The sequence below is a fragment of the Pristiophorus japonicus genome, chromosome 12 (genome assembly GCF_044704955.1).
Source record: "Pristiophorus japonicus isolate sPriJap1 chromosome 12, sPriJap1.hap1, whole genome shotgun sequence".
NCBI lineage: Eukaryota > Metazoa > Chordata > Chondrichthyes > Pristiophoridae > Pristiophorus > Pristiophorus japonicus.
This window is the reverse complement of record NC_091988.1, coordinates 206,426,596-206,449,365: the sequence shown is the minus strand read 5'-3', so window position 1 is coordinate 206,449,365 and position 22,770 is coordinate 206,426,596. Positions and strand designations below refer to the sequence as shown.

Genomic DNA, 22,770 nt, shown 5'->3' with positions numbered 1-22,770 from the left:
GGGTTGGGGTAATATTTTAGCATGGATAGAGGATTGGCTAACGAACAGAAAACAGAGAGTCGGGATAAATTGGTCATTTTCCGGTTGGCAAATAGTAACTAGTGGGGTGCCGCAGGGATCGGTGCTGGGGCCTCAACTATTTACAATCTATATTAGTGACTTGGATGAAGGGACCAAGTGTAATGTAGCCAAGTTTGCTGATGATACAAAGATGGGTGGGAAAGCAAATTGTGAGGTGGACACAATAAATCTACAAAGGGATATACACAAGCTAAGTGAGTGGGCAAAAATTTGACAGATGGAGTATAACCTGGGAAAATGTGAGGTTATCCACTTTGGCAGAAATAATAAAAAAGCAAATTATTATTTAAATGGAGAGAAACTACAAAATGCTGCAGTACAGAGGGACCTGGGGGTCTTTGTGCATGAAACACAAAACATTAGTGTTATGTCCTTTGATGCTCTGATAATGACCCCATGAGGCAATGTGTTGTATTTGAACTGTAGTGACCTTAGTCCTTTATTGATAACTCCAGAGTGAGGATCACACCTGGTGGCCTGCCTTTTATACTAGGCCACACCTGTACAAGTAACCTACAAGTCTCCCACTGCAGTGCCCTCTGGTGGCACACCTTGTGATAGTACAAACAGCAGCCATGTAGGATACATGACATCACTCTCCCCCAAGCCTTTAGTGCAAATCACCTCTGCATTGACTGTGCTCTGGGCTTAGCTCTACCTGGTTGACCCTTGGCGGGTCATTTCAATCTTGGGTGAGTGGTTGATGTTTCGTTGGCAGTAGAGTACTGGTGGTTGCTGTTTGTGTGTGTCACTGACCACTCCATTCTCCCCCCCCCCCCCTCCCCCACATATAGATTATGCTGGAGGTTCAATGCATTCATATACATTCAAGTCCAGAAAAACAAGTTTGTATTACATTTGTGGTTCTATTGTGAGACAAGTACGTTAGACTGGTGAGATACATTATCGATACGTACTGGGGATTGGTAACCGGTGCGTAAGGACAAGCTAGTTCCAGAACTGCTGGATGGTGTCCAGGCAGTCTGGTGACGGCGCGGTGCCCAGTGCTGGCAGTGGGAACCCGGTTGGCTCAAGTTGCCTGCTCTTGGGGCTGTTGATGTTGCTCCTAGCGTCGGGCCAGTTCACAGATGCCTGTGACCTCCCTGTCCTTTCTTTGCACCCTGGGTCACTGCTGTTCCCTGAGGAGCTGTCGTCTATCATTACGCAGGGAACTGCTGACTCGTTGGCCTGGGCGTTGTTTGGTTTGGGATCCTGGCTGGTCCCAGTCCCCTTTGGGAGGATTGTTGCGGGTGACCCTTCGATCCCGGGTATGGCCTTGGGTGGCGATGGGGTCTGGGGGCTGCGCCTTAGCACAGTCTGCTCTTTCAGGCTCGGGAGAAATGGAGCCGATCAGGGGCAGGGTATTGATACCGGTGCCGTTGCCCTCCTGAGATCGCTTGCTCTGCAGCTCTTGTGTATTGGCAGCTTGTGGCCACATTCCATGGTGCATACCTCTGGTCTCAGGGACGCAGGCCACAGCGTTGGGTAGCTCGCTGGACCTGAGTGCTCCCGATGGATGTTTGCCCGCTGCATTGGCTGTGTGCAGTTGAAATCCTACATCGCACAATGTTTCATTATTTATTGTGAATACCCTGTAGCTCCGATCACGATCACACCACTTTTCCTTGCTTGTTGCATGTACACAACTCTGATCGTCACTTACACATTTTACATGATCGCAATCACTCAACTTTTCCTTGCTTACTGCATGTACACAACTCTGATCATCAGTTACACATTTTATCTCTAACTTACAGTTGCTACTACATTGATTGAGTGTGTGGAACTGTCCCTTTAAGTGTGGTGGGTTGCTGGCCTCCTTTAAGAGAGCCTTGCTTTCTTTACCCCAATCCTCTTCTCCGTTTGGTGCCATGTGTTGCTCCATCAGCACTGCACCTCATGGTCTGGCCGCCGCCATATTTTTCTTCAGCGCATCACCTCGTGGTTTGGGACCATCTTTCCTCCATCCACGATGTCGACTGCGGTGATCCTCTTCTCTCCGGGTTCTGCCACCGAAGCTGGGAAGTCGCCTCTGGATTCGATTTTCTTTCTCCGGAGTCCTGCCACTGGAGCCTGGAAGGTGCACTCGGGTCGTCCCAGCTGGATCATCTCCACACAGTCGTGCTGAGCGGTCTGTGCCTCGGGTGCTGTGCTGGTCTGTTCTCTGGTGCCGGATCCAACCTCAGTTGAGGGCTTGCTTTGCCTCTGAGCGCAGAGGACGTCGATCGCTGGAGGGGTGAAGTCTTCCCACTTCCAATGGATCTTCTCCATCCACCTTCTTCCGAGTAGCGTTGGTCCATCACCTGCAACAATCCACAGAGGTAACTTGTGCATCGCGCCATCATGGAGTACCTTAACATCCGCACTACCAACGACTGGGATAAGTTCATTGGTGTAGGTGCGCAGCTTTGCCTGAACCGGGACCAACTTGGGTCGTTCAGCTTGATTGTCCCATAGCCTCTCAAAGGCTTCTTGATTCATTACTGACTGGCTCGCCCCCGTGTCCACTTCCATGAAGACTGGAACGCCATCTATCTCGACGTCCATCCTCAACGGGGAACATTTGGTGGTGCAGGCAAACATGCTACATACCTCATCGTGGGGCTAAGCTGCCTCTCTGCCTATCGTTTCATAATCCACGCTGGATTCATGGTCATCTGCAGGTTCTTCATCGACACAGTGAGTCAGATTTCTCTTACACATTCGCTGGAGGTGGCCCTTTGTGCTGCAGCCTTTGCATACATAGTCTTTAAAACAGCACTGGTGAGCCCTGTGATTCCCTCCACAACGCCAGCATGGAGCTACTCGATTAGCCCCCCTTGGTGGACTCTGAGTTAAGGGACTCGGGGGCCTGGTCTCTCTCCCCTGAGAGGGTTCGGGCTCTACAGTCCAGCCTCTAAAAGGCGCCACTCTGTGCACAGTACTTGCCGGGTTTGAGTCCTGAGGGTGAGTCATCTGCCTAGAGCCGCAGGTCGAGGTCATGAATGACTGGCTCACAGAGGTGGCCTTCTGCAGTGTGACTGTGGTATTGGCCAACAGTAGCTTATGAAGAAGGCCCTCATGGCTGATTCCAAAGACAAAAATGTCCCACAGCGCTTCGGTGAGGTGGTCACCGAAATCACACGGTGCCGCCAACCTCCTGAGGTCTGCAGCGTATTTCGCGATCTTCGGGCCATCGGTGGGTGTAGAACCGGTGTCTGGCTGTGAGGATGCTCTCCTTGGGCTTGAGTTGCTCATGGATCAGGGTTACGAGCTCCTCGTACGTTTTAATCATTGTCTTCGCTGGTGCCATCAAGTCCCTGACGTGGCCATAGACGGTGGGCCCACAACTGGTCAGCAGGATAGCTCTGCACTTATCAGCCAGTGTGGCCGGGTCGTCTCCTGTCAGGTCGTTTGCTGTGAAGAAATGATCGAGCCTCTCCACAAAGGCGTCCCAATCATCACCATCGGCGAACTGCTGCAACATACCAAGGGTAGCTATTTTCGCGTGAAGGTCCGTAATCTCATCACCAATTATGTCCTTGGATGCTCTGATAATGACTCCATGAGGCAATGTGTTGTACTTGAACTGTAGTGACCTTAGTCCTTTATTGATAACTCCAGAGTGAGGATTACACTTGGTGGCCTGCCTTTTATACTAGGCCAGGCACACCTGTACAGGTAACCTACAAGTCTCCCACTGCTGTGCCCTCTGAACATAAGAACATAAGAATTAGGAACAGGAGTAGGCCATCTAGCCCCTCGAGCCTGCTCCGCCATTTAACAAGATCATGGCTGATCTGGCTGTGGACTCAGCTCCACTTACCCGCCCGCTCCCCGTAACCCTTAATTCCCATATTGATTAAAAATCTATCTATCTGTGACTTGAATACATTCAATGAGCTAGCCTCAACTGCTTCCCTGGGCAGAGAATTCTACAGATTCACAACCCTCTGGGAGAAGAAATTCCTTCTCAACTCGGTTTTAAATTGGCTCCCCCATATTTTGAGGCTGTGCCCCCTAGTTCTAGTCTCCCCGACCAGTGGAAACAATCTCTCTGCCTCTATCTTGTCTATCCCTTTCATTATTTTAAATGTTTCTATAAGATCACCCCTCACCCTTCTGAACTCCAACGAGTAAAGACCCAGTCTACTCAATCTATCATCATAAGGTAACCCCCTCATCTCCGGAATCAGCCTCGTGAATCGTCTCTGTACCCCCTCCAAAGCTAGTATATCCTTCCTTAAGTAAGGTGACCAAAACTGCACGCAGTACTCCAGGTGCGGCCTCACCAATACCCTACACAGTTGCAGAAGGACCTCCCTGCTTTTGTACTCCATCACTCTCACAACCAAGGCCAACATTCCATTCACCTTCCTGATTACCTGTTGCACCTGCAAACTAACTTTTTGGGATTCATGCACAAGGACCCCCAGGTCCCTCTGCACCGCAGCATGTTGTAATTTCTCCCCATTCCAATATTATTCCCTTTTACTGTTTTTTTTTCCCAAGGTGGATGACCTCACACTTTCCAACATTGTATTCCATCTGCCAAACCTTAGCCCATTCGCTTAACCTATCTAAATCTCTTTGCAGCTTCTCTGTGTCCTCTACACAACCCGCTTTCCCACTCATCTTTGTGTCATCTGCAAATTTTGTAACACTACACTCTGTCCCCTCTTCCAGGTCATCTATGTATATTGTAAACAGTTGTGGTCCCAGCACCGATCCCTGTGGCAAACCACTAACCACCGATTTCCAACCCGAAAAGGACCCATTTATCCTGACTCTCTGCTTTCTGTTCGCCAGCCAATTCTCGATCCATGCTAATACATTTCCTCTGACTCCACGTACCTTTATCTTCTGCAGTAACCTTTTGCGTGGCACCTTATCGAATGCATTTTGAAAATCTAAATACACCACATCCATCGGTACACCTCTATCCACCGTGCTCGTTATATCCTCAAAGAATTCCAGTAAATTAGTTAAACATGATTTCCCCTTCATGAATCCATGCTGCGTCTGCTTGATTGCACGATTCCTATCTAGATGTCCCGCTATTTCTTCCTAAATGATAGTTTCAAGCATTTTCCCCACTACAGATGTTAAACTAACTGGCCTATAGTTACCTGTCTTTTGCCTGCCCCCTTTTTTAAACAAAGGCGTTACATTAGCTGCTTTCCAATCCGCTGGTACCTCCCCAGAGTCCAGAGAATTTTGGTATATTGTAACGAATGCATCTGCTATAACTTCCGCCATCTCTTTTAATATCCTGGGATGCATTTCATCAGGATCAGGGGACTTGTCTACCTTGAGTCCCATTAGCCTGTCCAGCACTACCCCCCTAGTGATAGTGATTGTCTCAAGGTCCTCCCTTCCCACATTCCTGTGACCAGCAATTTTTGGCATGGTTTTTGTGTCTTCCACTGTGAAGACCGAAGCAAAATAATTGTTTAAGGTCTCAGCCATTTCCACATTTCCCATTATTAAATCCCCCTTCTCATCTTCTAAGGGACCAACATTTACTTTAGTCACTCTTTTCCATTTTATATATCTGTAAAAGCTTTTACTATCCGTTTTTATGTTTTGCGCAAGTTTACCTTCGTAATCTATCTTTCCTTTCTTTATTGCTTTCTTAGTCATTCTTTGCTGTCGTTTAAAATTTTCCCAATCTTCTAGTTTCCCACTAACCTTGGCCACCTTATACGCATTGGTTTTTAATTTGATACTCTCCTTTATTTCCTTGGTTATCCACGGCTGGTTATCCCTTCTCTTACTGCCCTTCTTTTTCACTGGAATATATTTTTGTTGAGCACTATGAAAGAGCTCCTTAAAAGTCCTCCACTGTTCCTCAATTGTGCCACCGTTTAGTCTGTGTTTCCAGTCTACTTTAGCCAACTCTGCCCTCATCCCACTGTAGTCCCCTTTGTTTAAGTATAATATGCTCGTTTGAGTCACTACTTCCTCATCCTCAATCTGTATTACAAATTCAACCATACTGTGATCACTCATTCCAAGAGGATCTTTTACTAGGAGATCGTTTATTCTTCCTGTCTCATTACACAGGACCAAATCTAAGATAGCTTGCTCCCTTGTAGGTTCTGTAACATACCATTCTAAGAAACAATCGCATATGCATTCTATGAATTCCTCCTCCAGGCTACCCCGTGCGATTTGATTTGACCAATCGATATGTAGGTTAAAATCCCCCATGATTAATGCCGTTCCTTTTTCACATGCCTCCATTATTCCCTTGATTATTGCCCTCCCCACCATGAAGTTATTATTTGGGGGCCTATAAACTACACCCACCAGTGACTTTTTCCCTTTACTATCTCTAATCTCCACCCACAGTGATTCAACATTTTGTTCATTAGAGCCAATATCGTCTCTCACAACTGCCCTGATATCATCCTTTATTAACAGAGCTACCCCACCTCCTTTCCCTTCTTGTCTATCTTTCCGAATCGTCAGATACCCCTGTATGTTTAATTCCCAGTCTTGGCCACCCTGCAACCACGTTTCTGTAATGGCCACCAAATCATACCCATTTGCAATGATTTGTGCCGTCAACTCATTTACTTTATTTCGAATGCTGCGCGCGTTTAGATAGAGTATTTTAATACTAGTTTTTAAACCATGATTTTTAGTTTTGACCCCTCCTGCAGCCCCTTTTATATTCAGTGGCCCTTTTTGGTTTTTGCCTTTGGTTTCTCTGCCCTCCACTTTTACTCATCTCCTTTCTGTCTTTTGCTTTTGTCTCCTTTTTGTTTCCCTCTGTCTCCCTGCATTGGTTCCCATCCCCCTGCCATATTAGTTTAACTCCTCCCCAACAGCACTAGCAAACACTCCCCCTAGGACATTGGTTCCGGTCCTGCCCAGGTGCAGACCGTCCAGTTGGTACTGGTCCCACCTTCCCCAGAACCGGTTCCAATGCCCCAGGAATTTGAATCCCTCCCTGCTGCACCACTGCTCAAGCCACGTATTCATCTGAGCTATCCTACGATTCCTACTCTGACTAGCACGTGGCACTGGTAGCAATCCTGAGATTACTACTTTTGAGGTCCTACGTTTTAATTTAGCTCCTAGCTCCTTAAATTTGTCTTGTAGGACCTCATCCCTTTTTTTTACCTATATCGTTGGTACCAATGTGCACCATGAAAACTGGCTGTTCACCCTCCCTTTTCAGAAGGTCCTGCACCCACTCCGAGACATCCTTGACCCTTGCACCAGGGAGGCAACATACCATCCTGGAGTCTCGGTTGCGGCCGCAGAAACGCCTATCTATTCCCCTTACAATCGAATCCCCTATCACTATCGCTCTCCTGGTGGCACATCTTGTGATAGTACCAACAGTAGCCATGTAGGATACATGACAGTTAGTATGCAGGTACAGCATGTAATCAGAAAGGCAAATGGAATGTTGGCTTTTATTGCAAGGGGGATAGAGTATAAAAGCAGGGAAGTCCTATAACTGTACAGGGTATTGGTGAGGCCACACCTAGAGTGCAGTGTACAGTTTGGGTCTCCTTATTTAAGAAAGGATATACTTGTATTGGAGGCTGTTCAGAGAAGGTTCACTAGGTTGATTCTGGACTTGCGGGGGTTGACTTATGAAGTAAAGATGAGTAGGTTAGGCCTATACTCATTGGAGTTTAGAAGAATAAGAGGTGATCTTATTGAAACATAAGATACTGAGGGGGCTCGACAGGTAGATGCAAAGGATGTTTCCACTTGTGGGGGAATCCAGAATTAGAGGACATAGTTTAAGAATAAGAAGTTGATAATTTAGAACTGAGATGAGGAGGAATTTCTTCTTTGAGAGTCGTAAATCTGTGGAATTCTCTGCCCCAGAGAGCTGTGGAGGCTGGGTCATTGAATATATTTAAGGTGGAGCTAGACAGATTTTTGAGCGATAAGGGAGTGAAGGCTTATGGGGAGCGGGTAGGCAAGTGGAGCTGAGCCCAAGCAGATCAGCCATGATTTTATTAAATGGCGGAGCAGGCTCAAGGGGCCAAATGGCCCACTCCTGCTCCAAATTCTTATGTAATGTATAACCTCTCAGTTCTGGTATCGTTCTAGTATATCTTTTTGGCACCGTTGCCAGAGCCTCTGTATCTTTTTTATAATACAAAACTGCGCACAGTACTCCAAGTGTGGTATAACCAGTTTAACATAACTTCAATTATATCCCTCCAGAAATCAGCCCCATTGCTTTGTTTGCTTTTTACAATTGCAACAGTGACTACACTGCAAAAGGCACTTCATTGTCTGTAAAGCGCTTTCAGACGTCCGGTGGTCGTGAAAGACGATATATAAATGTTAGTTTTTCATTTCCTTTTTTTATGGCCTTATTAACTTTTAGTGATTTGTGTATCTGTACCCCCAGCTCCCTCTGTTTCTATACCCCATTTAGACTCTGGGGTTGAAATTGGTTTTGGCCTTTTTTGAGGCGGTGTCACCGCCTGAGTACTGATTTTAGCGGCAGGTGTTAGGTGCAGGCTCAAATTCCCAAATACAGTTTATACACTCAAAGGTGAGAGAACAGTGCTAAAAGTGATGTTGCATACCCATCCTCGGGCTCCAATGGGACGGGAGCTCAGGAAGCCGACTCAATTTCGTGACAGAAGGCTGCTGGGAAAACGAGAAGAATTAAAAACTAAAACTTCCCTGACTCTCACACATACTTCCCCACTTGTACAACTAGTAAATAACTGTTGAAATAACGAAAGAAAAAACTTACCTTGATTTCTGGCCGATTTCACCCGAGATCCGCTATGTTAACCCAACGTTTTGCAGGCTGTACGAACGCCTGCCTGTATGGCCACCGTAGAAATGCAATATTGCAACAGCTGCGCCCAAGGTAGCATTGCACGTTGGATGATGTCACCACGTGGGTAGCATTAGAGGACACAGTGTTACCTCTTGGCGCCTCCATCAAAGACCAACTCAATTTTGATGGAGGCGTGGACACCGCTTACCACCAACAGTTGGCCTTTGCCACCCATCGCCAGCGTCAATGGGCGGCATTATCAAGGGAATTTCGGCCCCTTATTTTCCAAAGAGTGTGTGGCCTCCATTTCTTCCTACCAAAATGTGCCGCTTCACACTTCTTTATTGAAGTTTATTTGTCAATTACATGCTCATTACAATCATAGAAGCATAGTCAGCCCATGGATTCTGTGCCATCTCTTTCGAAGAGCAATCGAGTTAGTCCCACTCCCCCGCTCTTTACCCATAGCCCTGCAATTTTTTTCTCGAATGTTATTTATCTAATTCCTTTTTAAGGGCTGCTATTGAATCTGTATCCAAGACACTATCAGCTAGTACATTCCAAATCCTAACTACTCATTGTGTAAAAATGTGTTTCCTCATGTCGCCACTAGTTCTTTTGACAATCACCTTGACTCTGTGCCCACGTTTATTGCACCTTCAGCCACTGGAAATAGTTTCTCTTTATTTACTGTATCTAAACCCATTATGATTTTGAACACCTCTATCAAATCTCCTCTCAGCCTTCACTGCTCTAAGGAGAACAACCCCAGCTTTTCCAGTCTTTCCATGTAACTGTAATCCTTCATCCCTGGAACCATTCCATTAAATCTCTTCTGTATTCTGTAAATTTATTAATGTCTTCTTGTATTTTATCACAGTCCTCCTCTGCATTAACTACACCTCCCAATTTGGTGTTGTCCGCAAATTTGGAAATTGTACTTCAGATTCCCGAGTCCAAATATATCATTAATATAAATGGTGAACAACAGTGGTCCCAGCACCGATCCTTGTGGAACCACTTCTCACCATTTGCCAATCTGAGTAACTACCATTAACTCCTACTCTCTCTTATCTGTTTGATAGCCAGTCTGATATCCATTCTGCTACTTGTCCCGATTCCACATGTTCTGACGACCTTCATCATCATAGGCAGTCCCTCGAAGTGAGGATGACTTGCTTCCACGCCAAAAAGGGATGAGTTCACCAGTATTTCAATGAAGGACCTAATATTCCAGATCCCGAGCTACATCGTGAAGGGTGGAAGATGCCAGTGCGTGGATTTTTTTTACATGTGATGGCCGTTGCACATCAGCCACCACACGGGCTTGACAGAGCTAGGTCTTGGTCCAGTGGCAAGGATTAACCAAGACTAACTGGAGACCAGCTCTGCTGCACAGACCGAGCGCGCGCACATATCGCAGTGTGGGCTGGCCCGTGCTGCCCCTGGGCCTTCACCTCTTCTGGACCCCAGATTCACACCTCTCCTGGGCCCCGTCACTTCCCTCTACAAACTCTTGCCGCTCCTTCACCTCTCCTGCTGTGCCTACCCGCACTGCAATCAGCGACCTTAGTCATGAGTCGACTGTGCGGTTCCTTATCAAAGGCCTTTGGAAATCTAAATATATTACGTCTACTGCATTATCCCTATCTACCCTTTCTGTTACTTCTTCAAACAATTCATTAAGGTTGGTCAAGCACGACCTTTCCTTTTGAAATCTGTACTACCTACTCTTTATTATATTTTTAGTTTCTAGATTTTTTTCTATTATATCTTTGAGTAAGGATTCCATTATCTTTCCTACCACCAATGTTCAGCTAATTGGTCTATAGTTCCCTGGAGATAGTTCTATCTCCCTTTTTAAATATATGAATCATTTTAGCTGTCCACCAGTCCTCTGGCACTATTCCCTTTTTTAATGAATTTATATATATATATTTACATATATATATGTAACAGTGCCGCTACTATTTCTTTCCTAACTTCTTTTAATATGCGCGGATGCAATCCATCCGGACCAGGGGTTTTATCCTCTCTATGTTTGATCAATTACGTCCTCTCTTTCTATCTTAAATGTCTTTATATCTTTTTTGATCTCTTCTTCTAATGTCATGTCCACCATGTTAGTCTCCCTGGTAAATACCAAGGCAAAGTAAGTATTTAATATTTCTGCCATTTTGCTGTCGCTGGGTTTGATTTGCGGGTTGGGAAAGTTTCCCCACAATTTACAAACACGTGAGGCAGACAAACCGTGGCTCCAGACACTTTCACTCCACCAAGGTGATGTTTCTCCTTTAATAAAATGTTTTTCCAATTAAGTGGCCATGGGGTTTTAAGCTTCACTGGAATCACATTCTGTACTGCATTAAATTAGTAGAAATGAAACACCCACCGGTTGAGAGTTTCAAACCCAAATTTGACTTTGTAGGTGGCAGTATAACTCGTTTTTTTGGAGGTTCAGGTGTATATGTCCAGTTGTCAGCAATGGAAAATATAGAAAACAGTGCTGTTTTGTAACTATAGCCTTGCTCGTCCTTGCATATTAATTTTAATTTTCACCTCTAATACTGGTTTTGTACAGTGTACATGTTCGGCTCATGAGGTCAATATCATAGTTAGTTCGTGTTCTGCAGTGAGAAACTGGCTTTAGACTTGCTGCTAAATCCAAGGAATCTGTGTGACAGTATAACTCTGGTCATGGTAACCACGAAGAGTATATTGGTTTCAGATTGGCGCACACAGTTTCAGTTACAACCGTATTTCAGAGATCATACTTGGAATTCCATTCTTGAACTAGTTTCTCCACACTCCCTAATCGGTATTTACCCTGGTTTTCCAAACCTCCCACTGCCCCATAGGCCGATAGCTCCCACCCCTACTGCTGTCCCTCAGCGACCAGATGGTGCTTGGGCACTCGATGATTCATGCAGATGCGATCTGCCTCTTACTGCCTATTACTCTTGCACGGAGATTGGCAGGGGAGCAGTATTGATGGGGGGGGCAGTAGTAATGGTGGCAGTATTATTGTGGGGGTTCTCAATATTTGGGGTGGGTGCCCATTATTTAAGGGACTAGTATGGGGGGATCCCAATATTGGGGGGGGGGGCAATATTTGGGGGGGCAGTATTTGAAGCCGAGCTGTGGGCTGTTTGTGCGTCGCTCTCTCTCTCTCTCTAGCTAATTTATGGTCACTCCAGTCCACTGACACTGCAGAAGTTGTGAGACTGTTGACTGGTGTTTGGAGCACAGAGGTCACGGTTCTAAAAAGAGAAAATTGCCTTCTTGGAAAAGTAACAAGAGCTCCTTTGCTGCAGTGGGGAGCTGACAGCTTCACACAGAAACTGAAATTAAAAACACGCTTCCTGTGGACTGGAGCTAAGTTTCCAATAACTACTGAAGCAGTGCGGGAATGTGGGGTGCGATGGGCAGGATACTGGACTTTCACCTCCCAGCTTCGGCTGCTGGCTGTAAACATCCAGCATAACATGGGAGGGGACAACGAACTGGGAGAATCGGCCTATTTTCAGGGATTGTACAGCCCAGAATTTCGGGGCCTAACAGCACTGGCTTGTTCCTCAGCAGAAGGTTTGTGATCTAGAGGTTAGCCCAGGAAATGCGCAGGGAGATCTCTAGGCTGCGGTAGCTCCTGGTCTTGTGGTGTCCTCTGTCTCCGAGCCGTGTTTTGCTGGTTCAGGATCGGCTTCTAGATTTTAAAATTTTTTTGTTCGCTGTAGTTTTTCATTGCACTTCGAATTAATAATTTTGTTGAAATGTAATTCTCTTTTGTTTACCTCAGTGTGTAAATCATAACATCTCAGGCAGCTTAAAACCCCCTTCAAAACCCCTGCTGTGCTTGGTTGCCATTCCCTGGGAATTCCTTTGCCTTGGAGCCTGAGGATGAGGAGATGTCATCATCATAGGCAGTCCCTCAAAATCGAGGAAGACTTGCTTCCACTCTAAAAGTGAGTTCTCAGGTGACTGAACAGTCCAATACGGGAATTACAGTCTCTGTCACAGGTGGGACAGATGGTGCTTGAAGGAAAGGGTGGGTGGGACTGGTTTGCCGCACGCTCCTTCCGCTGCCTGCGCTTGTTTTCTGCATGTTCTCGGCGACAAGACTCAAGGTGGTATTTCTCCAGCGATTTGGGGTGTCTACTGTATATGGTCCACATCTCTGAGCCATATAGGAGGGTGGGTATCACTACAGCCCTGTAGACCATGAGCTTGGTGCCAGATTTGAGGGCCTGATCTTCGAACACTCTTCCTCAGGCGGCCGAAGGTTGCACTGGCGCACTGGAGGCGGTGTTCAACCTCGTCGGTGATGTCTGCCCTTGGCTGATAATAGGTTCCCGAGGTACGGAAAGTGGTCCATGTTGTCCAGGGCCGTGCCATGGATCTTGATGATTGGGGGGTTGTGCTGTATGGCGGGGTCAGGTTGGTGGAGGACCATTGTCTTACAGATGTTTAGTGTGTGGCCTATGCTTTCATACGCCTCGGTGAAGATGTTGACTATGACTTGGAGTTCAGCCTCTGAATGTGTGCAGACGCAAGCATCATCTGTGTACTGTAGTTCGACAGAGGATAGGATGGTCTAGGATCTAGCCTGGAGGCGATGAAGGTTGAACAGGTTCCCACTGGTTCTATAGTTTAGTTCCACTCCAGTGGGGAGCTTGTTGAGTGTGAGGTGGAGGACTGCAGCGAGGAAGGTCGAGAAGAGGGTTGGTGCAATGAAGCAGCCCTGCTTGACCCCTGTCTGTATGTGGATCCATCGGTCAGGATCACGACTTGCATGTCATCGTGGAGCAGGCAGAGGATGGCGACAAACTTTTAGGGGCAGCCAAAGCAGAGGAGGACGCTCCATAGTCCCTTGCGGTTAACAGTGTCAAAAGTCTTTGTAAGGTCAAAAAAGGCCATGTACAAGGGTTGGTGCTGTTCCCTGCATTTCTCTTGCAGTTGTCGCGCCATAAAGATCAGGTCCGTTGTGCCCCGTAGGGGACAGAATCCACACTGTGACTCCGGGAGGAGCACCTCAGCCACAGGGAGAAGACGGTTGAGGAAGATTCTGGCGATGACTTTCCCTGTGGCTGGCAACAGGGAGATTCTTCTGTAGTTGCCGCAGTTGGACTTGTCCCCTTTTTTAAAATGGTGATGATTACTGCATCTCTGAGATCTCCCGGCATGCTCTCCTCCTTCCAGATGAGAGAAATGAGGCATTCGTGCCATTAGTGCCTCTTCACCATACTTTAGTTCCTCAGCGGGGATTCCATCCGCTCCCATTGCCTTGTTGTTCTTGAGCTTCGGATGGCCTTTCTACCTCGTGCAGGGCTGGGGTTTTTGCTGAGATGGTGGCGGGTAGCATGCTGCGGGATGGGGGTCAAGGACACTCGTGTCAAAGGCAGAGTCTCGGTTAAGGAGATCTTCGAAGTGCTCCTTTCTGCGGTGTTTGTGATAAGTGTCTCCCCATTCATGTCCAGCAGTGGGGTGGGGCTTTGGGTGCTTGGGCCGTAGGTGGCCTTGACTGCGGTGAAGAATCCTCGCACATCATGGCTGTCGGCCAGCTGCTGAATCTCCTGTGCTTTCTCCACCTACCATCTATTCTTTAGGTCGCGGGTTTTTTGTTGAACCTCGGCCTTAAGCTGTCTGTAAAGCTGCTTTTCTGTTCCCGAGTTGGGTTGTTGTTTTAGGTTCAGAAATGCCCTGCGCTTGCGATTTATTAGCTCTTGGATCTCCTGGTCATTCTCATCAAACCAGTCCTGATGTTTCCTGGTTGTGTGGCTGAGCGTCCCTTCGCAGGCACTGGTTATGGAGGCGTGGAGGGCAGACCAAGCGCTGTGGGAATTCTGCGTCTCGGGGTCATCAAGGGTCGCCAGGTTAGCAGTGAGGAGCTGGCAGTATAGGTCTCTCTTAGCTGGGTCTTTGAGTGCCCCGGTGGCTGATTTTTCTGCAGCTTTTTGGGGTTATATTGATGTTGATGACGGAATGGATTAGGCGGTGGTCCGTCCAGCAGTCATCAGTTCCTGTCATGGCACGGGTGATGCACATGTCCTTGCGATCCCTGGCTCGAGCGATGATGTAGGGTGTTGCCACGATGCCTTGTACTTGTCCCTCTGGCGGAGCAAGGTGTTGGTGATGACTAGGTCGTGTTCTAGGCATTTTGTCAGGAGCAGGGTACCGCTGGAGTTGGTTTTCCCTACCCCCTCTCTGCCGATCACTCCTCCTCAGAGGTCTGTGTCCTTACCGACTCTGGTGCTGAAGTCGCTGAGCAGGATCAGTTTGTTGTCCATCGGGACGCGGGATAGGGATTGTTCGAGGCTGGAGTAAAATCCCTCTTTGGCCTCATCTGTTGTGTCAAGCGTTGGGGCGTACGCAAGGTCTTGGTCCAGTGGCAAGGGGGTCCAAGATGACTGGAGACCTGGTTGCCTACAGCGGGAATTCCTTTGCCTTGGAGCCAGAGGATGAGGCGATGTAGAGGAACAAGCAAAGGCTGAGTCAATGGAGAGATGAATAAATCTTCGACTGCAAATCCACACTTGAATTACATTGTGTCCTGTGCCCAGTTCTTGCTGCATCCAACCAGTGACCCAAAATTCTTTAAATGTGGTCATTGTACAGAGTGACAATGTTGGATGAGAGTGTGTGTGTGTGTGACGGGGCAGTGTGAGCAGGAAGTGTGTGTGTGACAGGGGGCAGTGTGAGCGGGAAATGTGATGGAGCAGTGTGAGCAGGAAGTGTGTGTGACAGGGGGCAATGTGAGCGGGAAATGTGATGGGGCAGTGTGAGCAGGAAGTGTGTGTGACAGGGGGCAGTGCGAGCAGGAAGTGTGTGTGTGACGGGGCAGTGTGAGTGGGAAGTGTGACAGGGGGCAGTGTGAACGGGAAGTGTGTGTGACAGGGGGCAGTGTGAGCGGGAAGTGTGTATGTGACAAGGGCAGTGTGAGCAGGAAGTTTGTGTGACGGGGCAGTGTGAGCGGGAAGTGTGTGTGTGACAGGGGGCAGTGTGAGCGGGAAGTGTGTGTGTGACAGGAGAATTGTGTGAGACAGGGCAGTGTGAGCAGGAAGTGTGTGTGATGTGGCAGTGTGAGCAGGAAGTGTGTATGTGACAGGGCAGTGTGAGCGGGAAGTGTGTGTGTGTGGCAGGGGCAGTGTGAGCAGGAAGGGTGTGTGCGGCAGGGGCAGTGTGAACAGGAAGTGTGACGGGCAATGTGTGACGGGGCAGTGTGAGCAGGAAGTGTGAGTGTGACAGGGGGCAGTGTGAGTGGGAAGTGTGTGTGTGACAGGGGGCAGTGAGAGAGGGAAGTGTGACAGGGGGCAGTGTGAGCAGGAAGTGTGTGTGTGACAGGTCAGTGTGACGGGGCAGTGTGAGCAGGATGTGTGTGTGTGACGGGGCAGTGTGAGCAGGATGTGTGTGTGTGACGGGGCAGTGTGAGCGGGAAGTGTGGGTGTGACAGGGCAGTGTGAGCGGGATGTGTGTGTCTGACAGGGGGCAGTGTGAGTGGGAAGTGTGTGTGAGACAGGAAGTGTGACGGGGCAGTGTGAGCAGGAAGTGTGTGTGTGACAAGGGGCAGTGTGAGCAGGAAGCGTGAGCAGGAAGTGTGTGTGTGACAGGGCAATGTGAGCAGGAAGTGTGTGTGTGACAGGGGGCAGTATGAGCAGGAAGTGTGTGTGTGATGGGGCAGTGTGAGCGGGATGTGTGTGTGTGACAAGGAGCAGTGTGAGCGGGATGTGTGTGTGTGACAAGGAGCAGTGTGAGCGGGAAATGTGATGGGGCAGTGTGAGCGGGAAGTGTGTGTGACAGGAGGCAGTGTGAACGAGAAGTGTGAGTGATGGACAGTGTGAGCAGGAAGTGTGTGTGTGACAGGGCAGTGTGAGCAGGAAGTGTGTGTGTGTGCTGACCCTCAAGTGGGCGGTATGACTCCAGGAGGAGGCAAGGCTGGCCCGGGCTCCAGTTGCTTGTAGCCACTATTTTCTTGGCAGACTCAATGCGCCCAGCACAGAATATGGTGGGATTTGGAATTGTCGTGGGCCTTAGGGCTTCGGTATATTGCTGTTCAACAGCATTCTCAGGTTCAAACTCTGCTCATTGTATAGAACTCTGTAAAGGATGTGTTCAGGTGACATATTTTTTCTTTTACAGAATTGGTTGAAGACCTACGGATACTTTCTCCCGGATGATATCCGTACATCAGCCTTGCGTTCCGCTCATTCTATGCAAGCTGCCATCGCAGCAATGCAACGTTTCTACAGGATCCCGGTCACGGGAGTGCTCGATGAGACCACCGTAGAGTAAGTTGCAGCAGACTTCCTATCTGTCTAGCCCAGAACTGGAAACTTGGACATTTCATATTGCAATGAATCACTTCACACTCCTCGGCATTAAATTTCATCTGCCATGTGTCTGCCCATTTCACCAATCTGTCCATGTTCTCCTGAAGTCTGTTACTATCCTCCTCATTGTTTACTACACTTCCGAATTTTGTGTCATCTCAAACTTTGAAATTATGCCCTGTATACCCAAGTTGAGGTTATTAATATATATCAAAAAGTGCAGTAGTCCTAATACTGATCCCTGAGGAACACCACTATATACTTCCCTCCAGTCTGAAAAACAACCGTTCACCACTAATCTCTGCTTTCTGTCCCTGAGCCAATTTCATGTCCATACAGATACTGTCCCTTTAATCCCATGGACTTTAATTTTGCTAACATGTCTATTGTGTGGTATTTTGTCAAACACATGTTGAAAGTCCATATACACAATATCAACTGCACTGCCCTCATCAACATTACTTCATCAAAAGCCATAAAAAGGCAAACCAAGCACTCGGGTTTATTTCTAGAGGTATAGAATTGAAAAGTAGGGATGTTATACTAAACCTGTATCGAACCTTGGTTAGAGCACACTTAGAGTACTGCGTACCGCTAATAAGAACAAAAGAACATAAGAAATAGAAGCAGGAGTAGGCCATATATCCCCTCGAGCCTGCTCCGCCATTCAATATCATGGCTGAGCTGATCTTGGCCTCAACTCCACTTTCCTGCCTGTTCCCCATAACCCTTGACTCCCCTATAGTTCAAGAATCTGTCTATCTCAGCCTTGAATATATTCAATGACTCAGCTTCCACAGCTCTCTGGGGTAGAGAATTCTAAAGATTCACGATCCTCTGAGAGAAGAAATTCTTCCTCATCTTCGTCTTAAATGGACGATCCCTTATTCTGAAACTACGGCCCCTAGTTCTAGATTCCCCCACGAGGGGAAACATCATCTCAGCATCTACCTTGTCAAGCCCCCTCAGAATTTTATGTGTTTCAATAAGATCACCTCGCATTCTTCTAAACTCCAATGAGTACAGGCCCAACCTGCTCAACCTTTCCTTATAAGACAACTCCTTCGTCCCAGGAATCAACCTAGTGAACCTTCTCTGAACTGCCTCCAATGCAAGTATATCCCTCCTTAAATAAGGAGACCAAAACTGTCGCAGAACTCCAGGTGTGGTCTCACCAATGCCCTGTACAATTATAGCAAGACTTCCCTACTTTTAAATCCCATCCCCTTGCAATAAAGGCCAGCATTCCATTTGTCTTCCTAATTACTTGCTGTACCTGCATGCTAACTTTTTGTGTTACATGTACGAGGATATCCAGATCCCTCTGTACCTCAGCATTCTGTGGTCTCTCTCCATTTAAATAATATTTTGCTTTTCTATTCTTCCTACAAAAGTGGATAACCTCACATTTTCCCACATTATACTCCAGCTGACAATTTTTGCCCACTCAGGTAGCCTGTATATCCCTTTGCAGACTCTGTGTCCTCCTCACAACTTGCTTTCCCACCTATCTTTCTATCATCAGCAAATTTGGGTACAATACACTCAGTCCTGTCATCCAAGTCATTAATATAGATTGTAAATAGTTGAGGCCCCAGCACTGATCCCTGTGGCACCCCACTTGTTACAGTTTGCCAACCTGAAAATTACCCATTTATCTTGACTCTCTGTTTTCTGTTAGCAAATCCTCTCTCCATTCTAATATAGTAACCCCAACTCTTATCTTGTGTAGTAACCTTTTATGTGGCACCTTATCGAATGCCTTTTGGAAATCTAAATACAACAACAACAACTTTTATTTATATAGCACCTTTAATGTTGTAAAGCGTCCCAAGGTGCTTCAAAGCAGTGTTATAAGAAAAAACAAATAAATTTGACACTGAGCCACAAGAAGAAATTACGGCAAAAAGCTTGGTCAAAGAGGTAGGTTTTAAGGAGCATCTTAAAGGAAGAAAGAGAGGCGGAGAGGTTTAGGGAGGAAATTCTAGTGCTTAGGGCCCAGGCGGTTGAAGGCGCGGCCACCCAATGGTTCAGAATCAGGGATGCTCAAGAGGGCAGAATTTGAGGAGCGCAGACATCTCGTGAGGTTGTGAGGCTGAAAGAGATTACAGAGATAGGGAGGGGCAAGGCCATGGAGGGATTTGTAAACAATGTAGGTCAGCGAGCACAAGCGTGATGGGTGATCGGGACTTGGTGCGAGTTAGGACAAGGGCTGCCGAGTTTTGGATGACCTCAAGTTTACGTGGGGGAGAATATGGGAAGCTAGCCAGGAGTAGTCAAGTCCAGAGGCAACAAAGGCATGGATCAGGGTTTCAGCAGCAGATGGGCTGGGGCGGAGGAGGGCAATGTTACGGAGGTGGAAATAGGCTGTTTTAGTTATGCCACGGACAGGTGGTCGGAAGCTCATTTCAGGGTCAAATATGGCACCTAGGTTGCGAACAGTCAAGTTCAGCCTCAGATAGATGTTCGGGAGATGGATGGAGTCAGTGGCTAGGGAACGCAGTTTGTGGCAGGGACCAAAGACAATGGCTTTGGTCTCCTCAATATTTAGTTGGAGAAAGTTTCTGCTCATCTAGTACTGGATGTCAGAATACACTATATCTACTGGTTCCCCTTAATCCACCCTGCTTGTTACATCCTCAAAGAACTCTAATAAATTTGTCAAACACGATTTCCCTTTCATAAAACCTCGTTGACTGCTTGATTTTCTAAGTGTCCTGTTACTACTTAATAATGGATTCCAGCATTTTCCCAATGACAGATGTTAGATTAACTGTGGCCTCTAGTTTCCTGCTTTCTGTCTCCTTTCTTGAATAGGGACGTTACATTTGCAGTTTTCCAATCTGCTGGAACCTTTCCAGAATCTAGGGAATTTTGGTAGATTACAACCAATGCATTCACTATCTCTCTGCAGCCATATCTTTTAAGATCCTCGGATGCAGGCCATCAGGTCCAGGGGACTTGTCAGCTTTTAGTCCCATTAGTTTGACTAGTACTTTTTCTCTAGTGGTAGTGATTGTTTTAATTTCCTCCCTCCCTTTTGTCCCTTATTTTTTACTATTATTGGGATGCTTTTAGTGACTTCTACCGTGAAGACCGATATAAAATACTTGTTCAAAGTCTGCCATTTCCTTGTTTCCCATTATTAATTCCCCAGTCTCATCCTCTAAGGGACCAACATTTATTTTAGTTACTCTCTTCCTTCTGATATACCTGTAGAAGCTCTTACTGTCTGTTTTTATATTTCTTGCTAGTTTGCTCTCATAATCTATTTTCTCCCAATTTATTATTTTTTTAGTCATCATTTGTTGGTTTCTAAAATGTTCCCAATCTTCTAGCCTACCACTAATCTTTGCAACATTGTATACATTTTCTTTCAATTTGAAACCATCCTTAGTTAGCCATGGGTGGTTCATCCTTCTCATAGAGTCTTCCTTTATCAATGGAATATATCTTTGTTGAGAATGATGAAATATCGCCTTAAATGTCTGACACTGCTTATCTACCATCTGATCTTTTAATCTATTTTCCCAGTCCACTTTAGCTAACTTAGTCTTCATATCTTTGTAATTGCCTTTATTTGGATTTAAGACACTAATTTCAGACTCAAGTTTCTCACCCTCAAACTGAATGTGAAATCCTATCATGTTATGATCACTCTTCTCTCGAGGATCCTTTACTATGAGATCATTAATTAATCCTGTCTCGTTACACATTATCAGATCTAAAATAGCCTGTTCCCTGGTTGGTTCCAAACATATTGTTTTAAAAAATTGTCCCAAATACACTATGAACTCGTCCTCAATGCTACCTTTGCCAATTTACTTTGTCCAATTTATATGAAGATTGAAGTCGCCCATGATTATTGCAGTACCTTTCTTATAAGCCCCTATTATTTCTTGATTTATACTCTGCCCTACAGCATAGCTACTGTTTGGGGGCCTATAGACTACTCCCACCAGTGACTTCTTTCTCTTGCTATTTTTTATCTCCACCGAAACTGATTCTACATCTTGATCGTCCAAGCCAATATCATTTCTCACTACTGTACTGATCTCATTCTTTATTAACAGAGCTACCCCACCTCTTTTCCTTTCCGCCTATCCTTCCGAAATGTCAAGCAGCCCTGAATATTCAGTTCCCAGCCTTGATCACCTCATAACCATGTCTCTGTATTTAGCTATCAGATCATAACCATTTATTTCTATTTGTGCCATCAATTTATCTGTCTTGTTACGAATGCTGCGTGCATTCAGATAAAGTGCCTTTAATTTTGTCTTTTAACCATTAATATCTGACCGTATTTGCTGGTGCACTCTTATGTTTGTATGCTCTGTCCCTTCCTGTCACACTGTAGTTATCATTACCCCTATTGCTACCCTGCGCTATTGCCTTGTCCTTTCTCTTTAACTTTCTAATTTTCCCAGCTCTGGTCGCCATATTATAAAAAGGATAGCGAGGCACTGGAGAGGATGCAGAGAAGATTTACAAGGATGATACCAGAAATGTGAGGGGATGCATATCAGGAAAGGATGAACAGGCTGGGTCTCTTTTCTCTTGAAAAAAGAAGGCTGAGGGGTGACCTTATAGAGGTCTTTAAAATGATGAAAGGTTTTGATAGAGTGGATACAGAGAGAGTGTTTCCACTTGTGGGGAGGAGCATAACTAGAGGCCATCAATATCAGATAGTCACTAGGAAATCCAATAGGGAATTCAGAAAAAAGTTCTTTACCCATTTGAGTAGTGAGAATGTGGAACTCACTGCCACAGGGAATGGTTGAGGCGAATAGTATCGATGCATTTAAGGGGAGGCTGGACAAGCCAATGGGGGAGAAGTGAATCGAGGGTTATGCTGATAGATTTAGATCAGGAAAGACGGGAGGAGGCTCGAGTGGAGCATAAACGCCAGCATGGACCTGTTGGGCCGAATGGCCTGTTTCTGTGTCATATATCCGATATAACCTATGTAAAGAACTCGCTCTGATCGTGAGTTCCATTTCACTTCCCATCAGGGCAAGTTGTGAAATTGAATTGAATAAAGAGGCCACGCACCCAAAAAAAAGAGGGAACATTGCCTGCCAACCTTCCCTGGTCTGGGTCGCACCTGACTTCAGTCCCACACTTTGTGGCTGACTCTTGGTGACCTCTCAGGTGGTCTAGCAAGCCACTCCATTTTAAAACAATTGCTAAAAACTGTCATTATTGTTTATCTATTTGCTCCTGATGTGGCCTATCAACCCCTTCTCAGGGCAACTGGGGAAGGACAATAATTGCAGCCTTGCAGCAGAGCCCATATTCTGAGAATGAATAAAAAAGTGATCAAATATGAAATGGATAGAGTACAAAATTCCCAGAGGATGAACAGAGGGTACATCAAAGGATAGAGTTCCGTGGATAATTACATTTAAGCTAAATTGAAACTTAAAAAGAAAAGAAAGACTTGCATTTCTAAGCACCTTTCATGGCCCCCGGATGTCCAAAAGCGCTTTACAGCCAATGAAATGTAGTCATTGTTGTAATATAGTGATGAATTTAAGAAGGAAGTATACGGTACAGGTTGAACCTCCCTTATCCGGCACCCTCGGGAGCTAGCCTGTGCTGAATAAGGGATTT

At 46.4% G+C, this 22,770-nt stretch overlaps 1 protein-coding gene across 5 annotated transcripts in view; it reads left to right on the top strand.

Annotated features, from left to right (window-relative positions):
• The window catches only part of mmp24 (matrix metallopeptidase 24), a 188,564-nt gene that overhangs the window by 68,406 nt on the left and 97,388 nt on the right, over nt 1-22,770 (top strand). For 3 of the 5 annotated variants that reach the window (XM_070896501.1, XM_070896500.1, XM_070896504.1), the window contains exon 2: nt 16,967-17,115. In XM_070896501.1, coding sequence (XP_070752602.1) covers nt 16,967-17,115 — 149 coding nt within the window. Of the gene's footprint in view, nt 1-12,161; nt 12,419-12,734; nt 12,796-16,966; nt 17,116-22,770 lie in introns of those variants that run through there. The other 2 variants (XM_070896502.1, XM_070896503.1) reach the window with 2 other exon arrangements.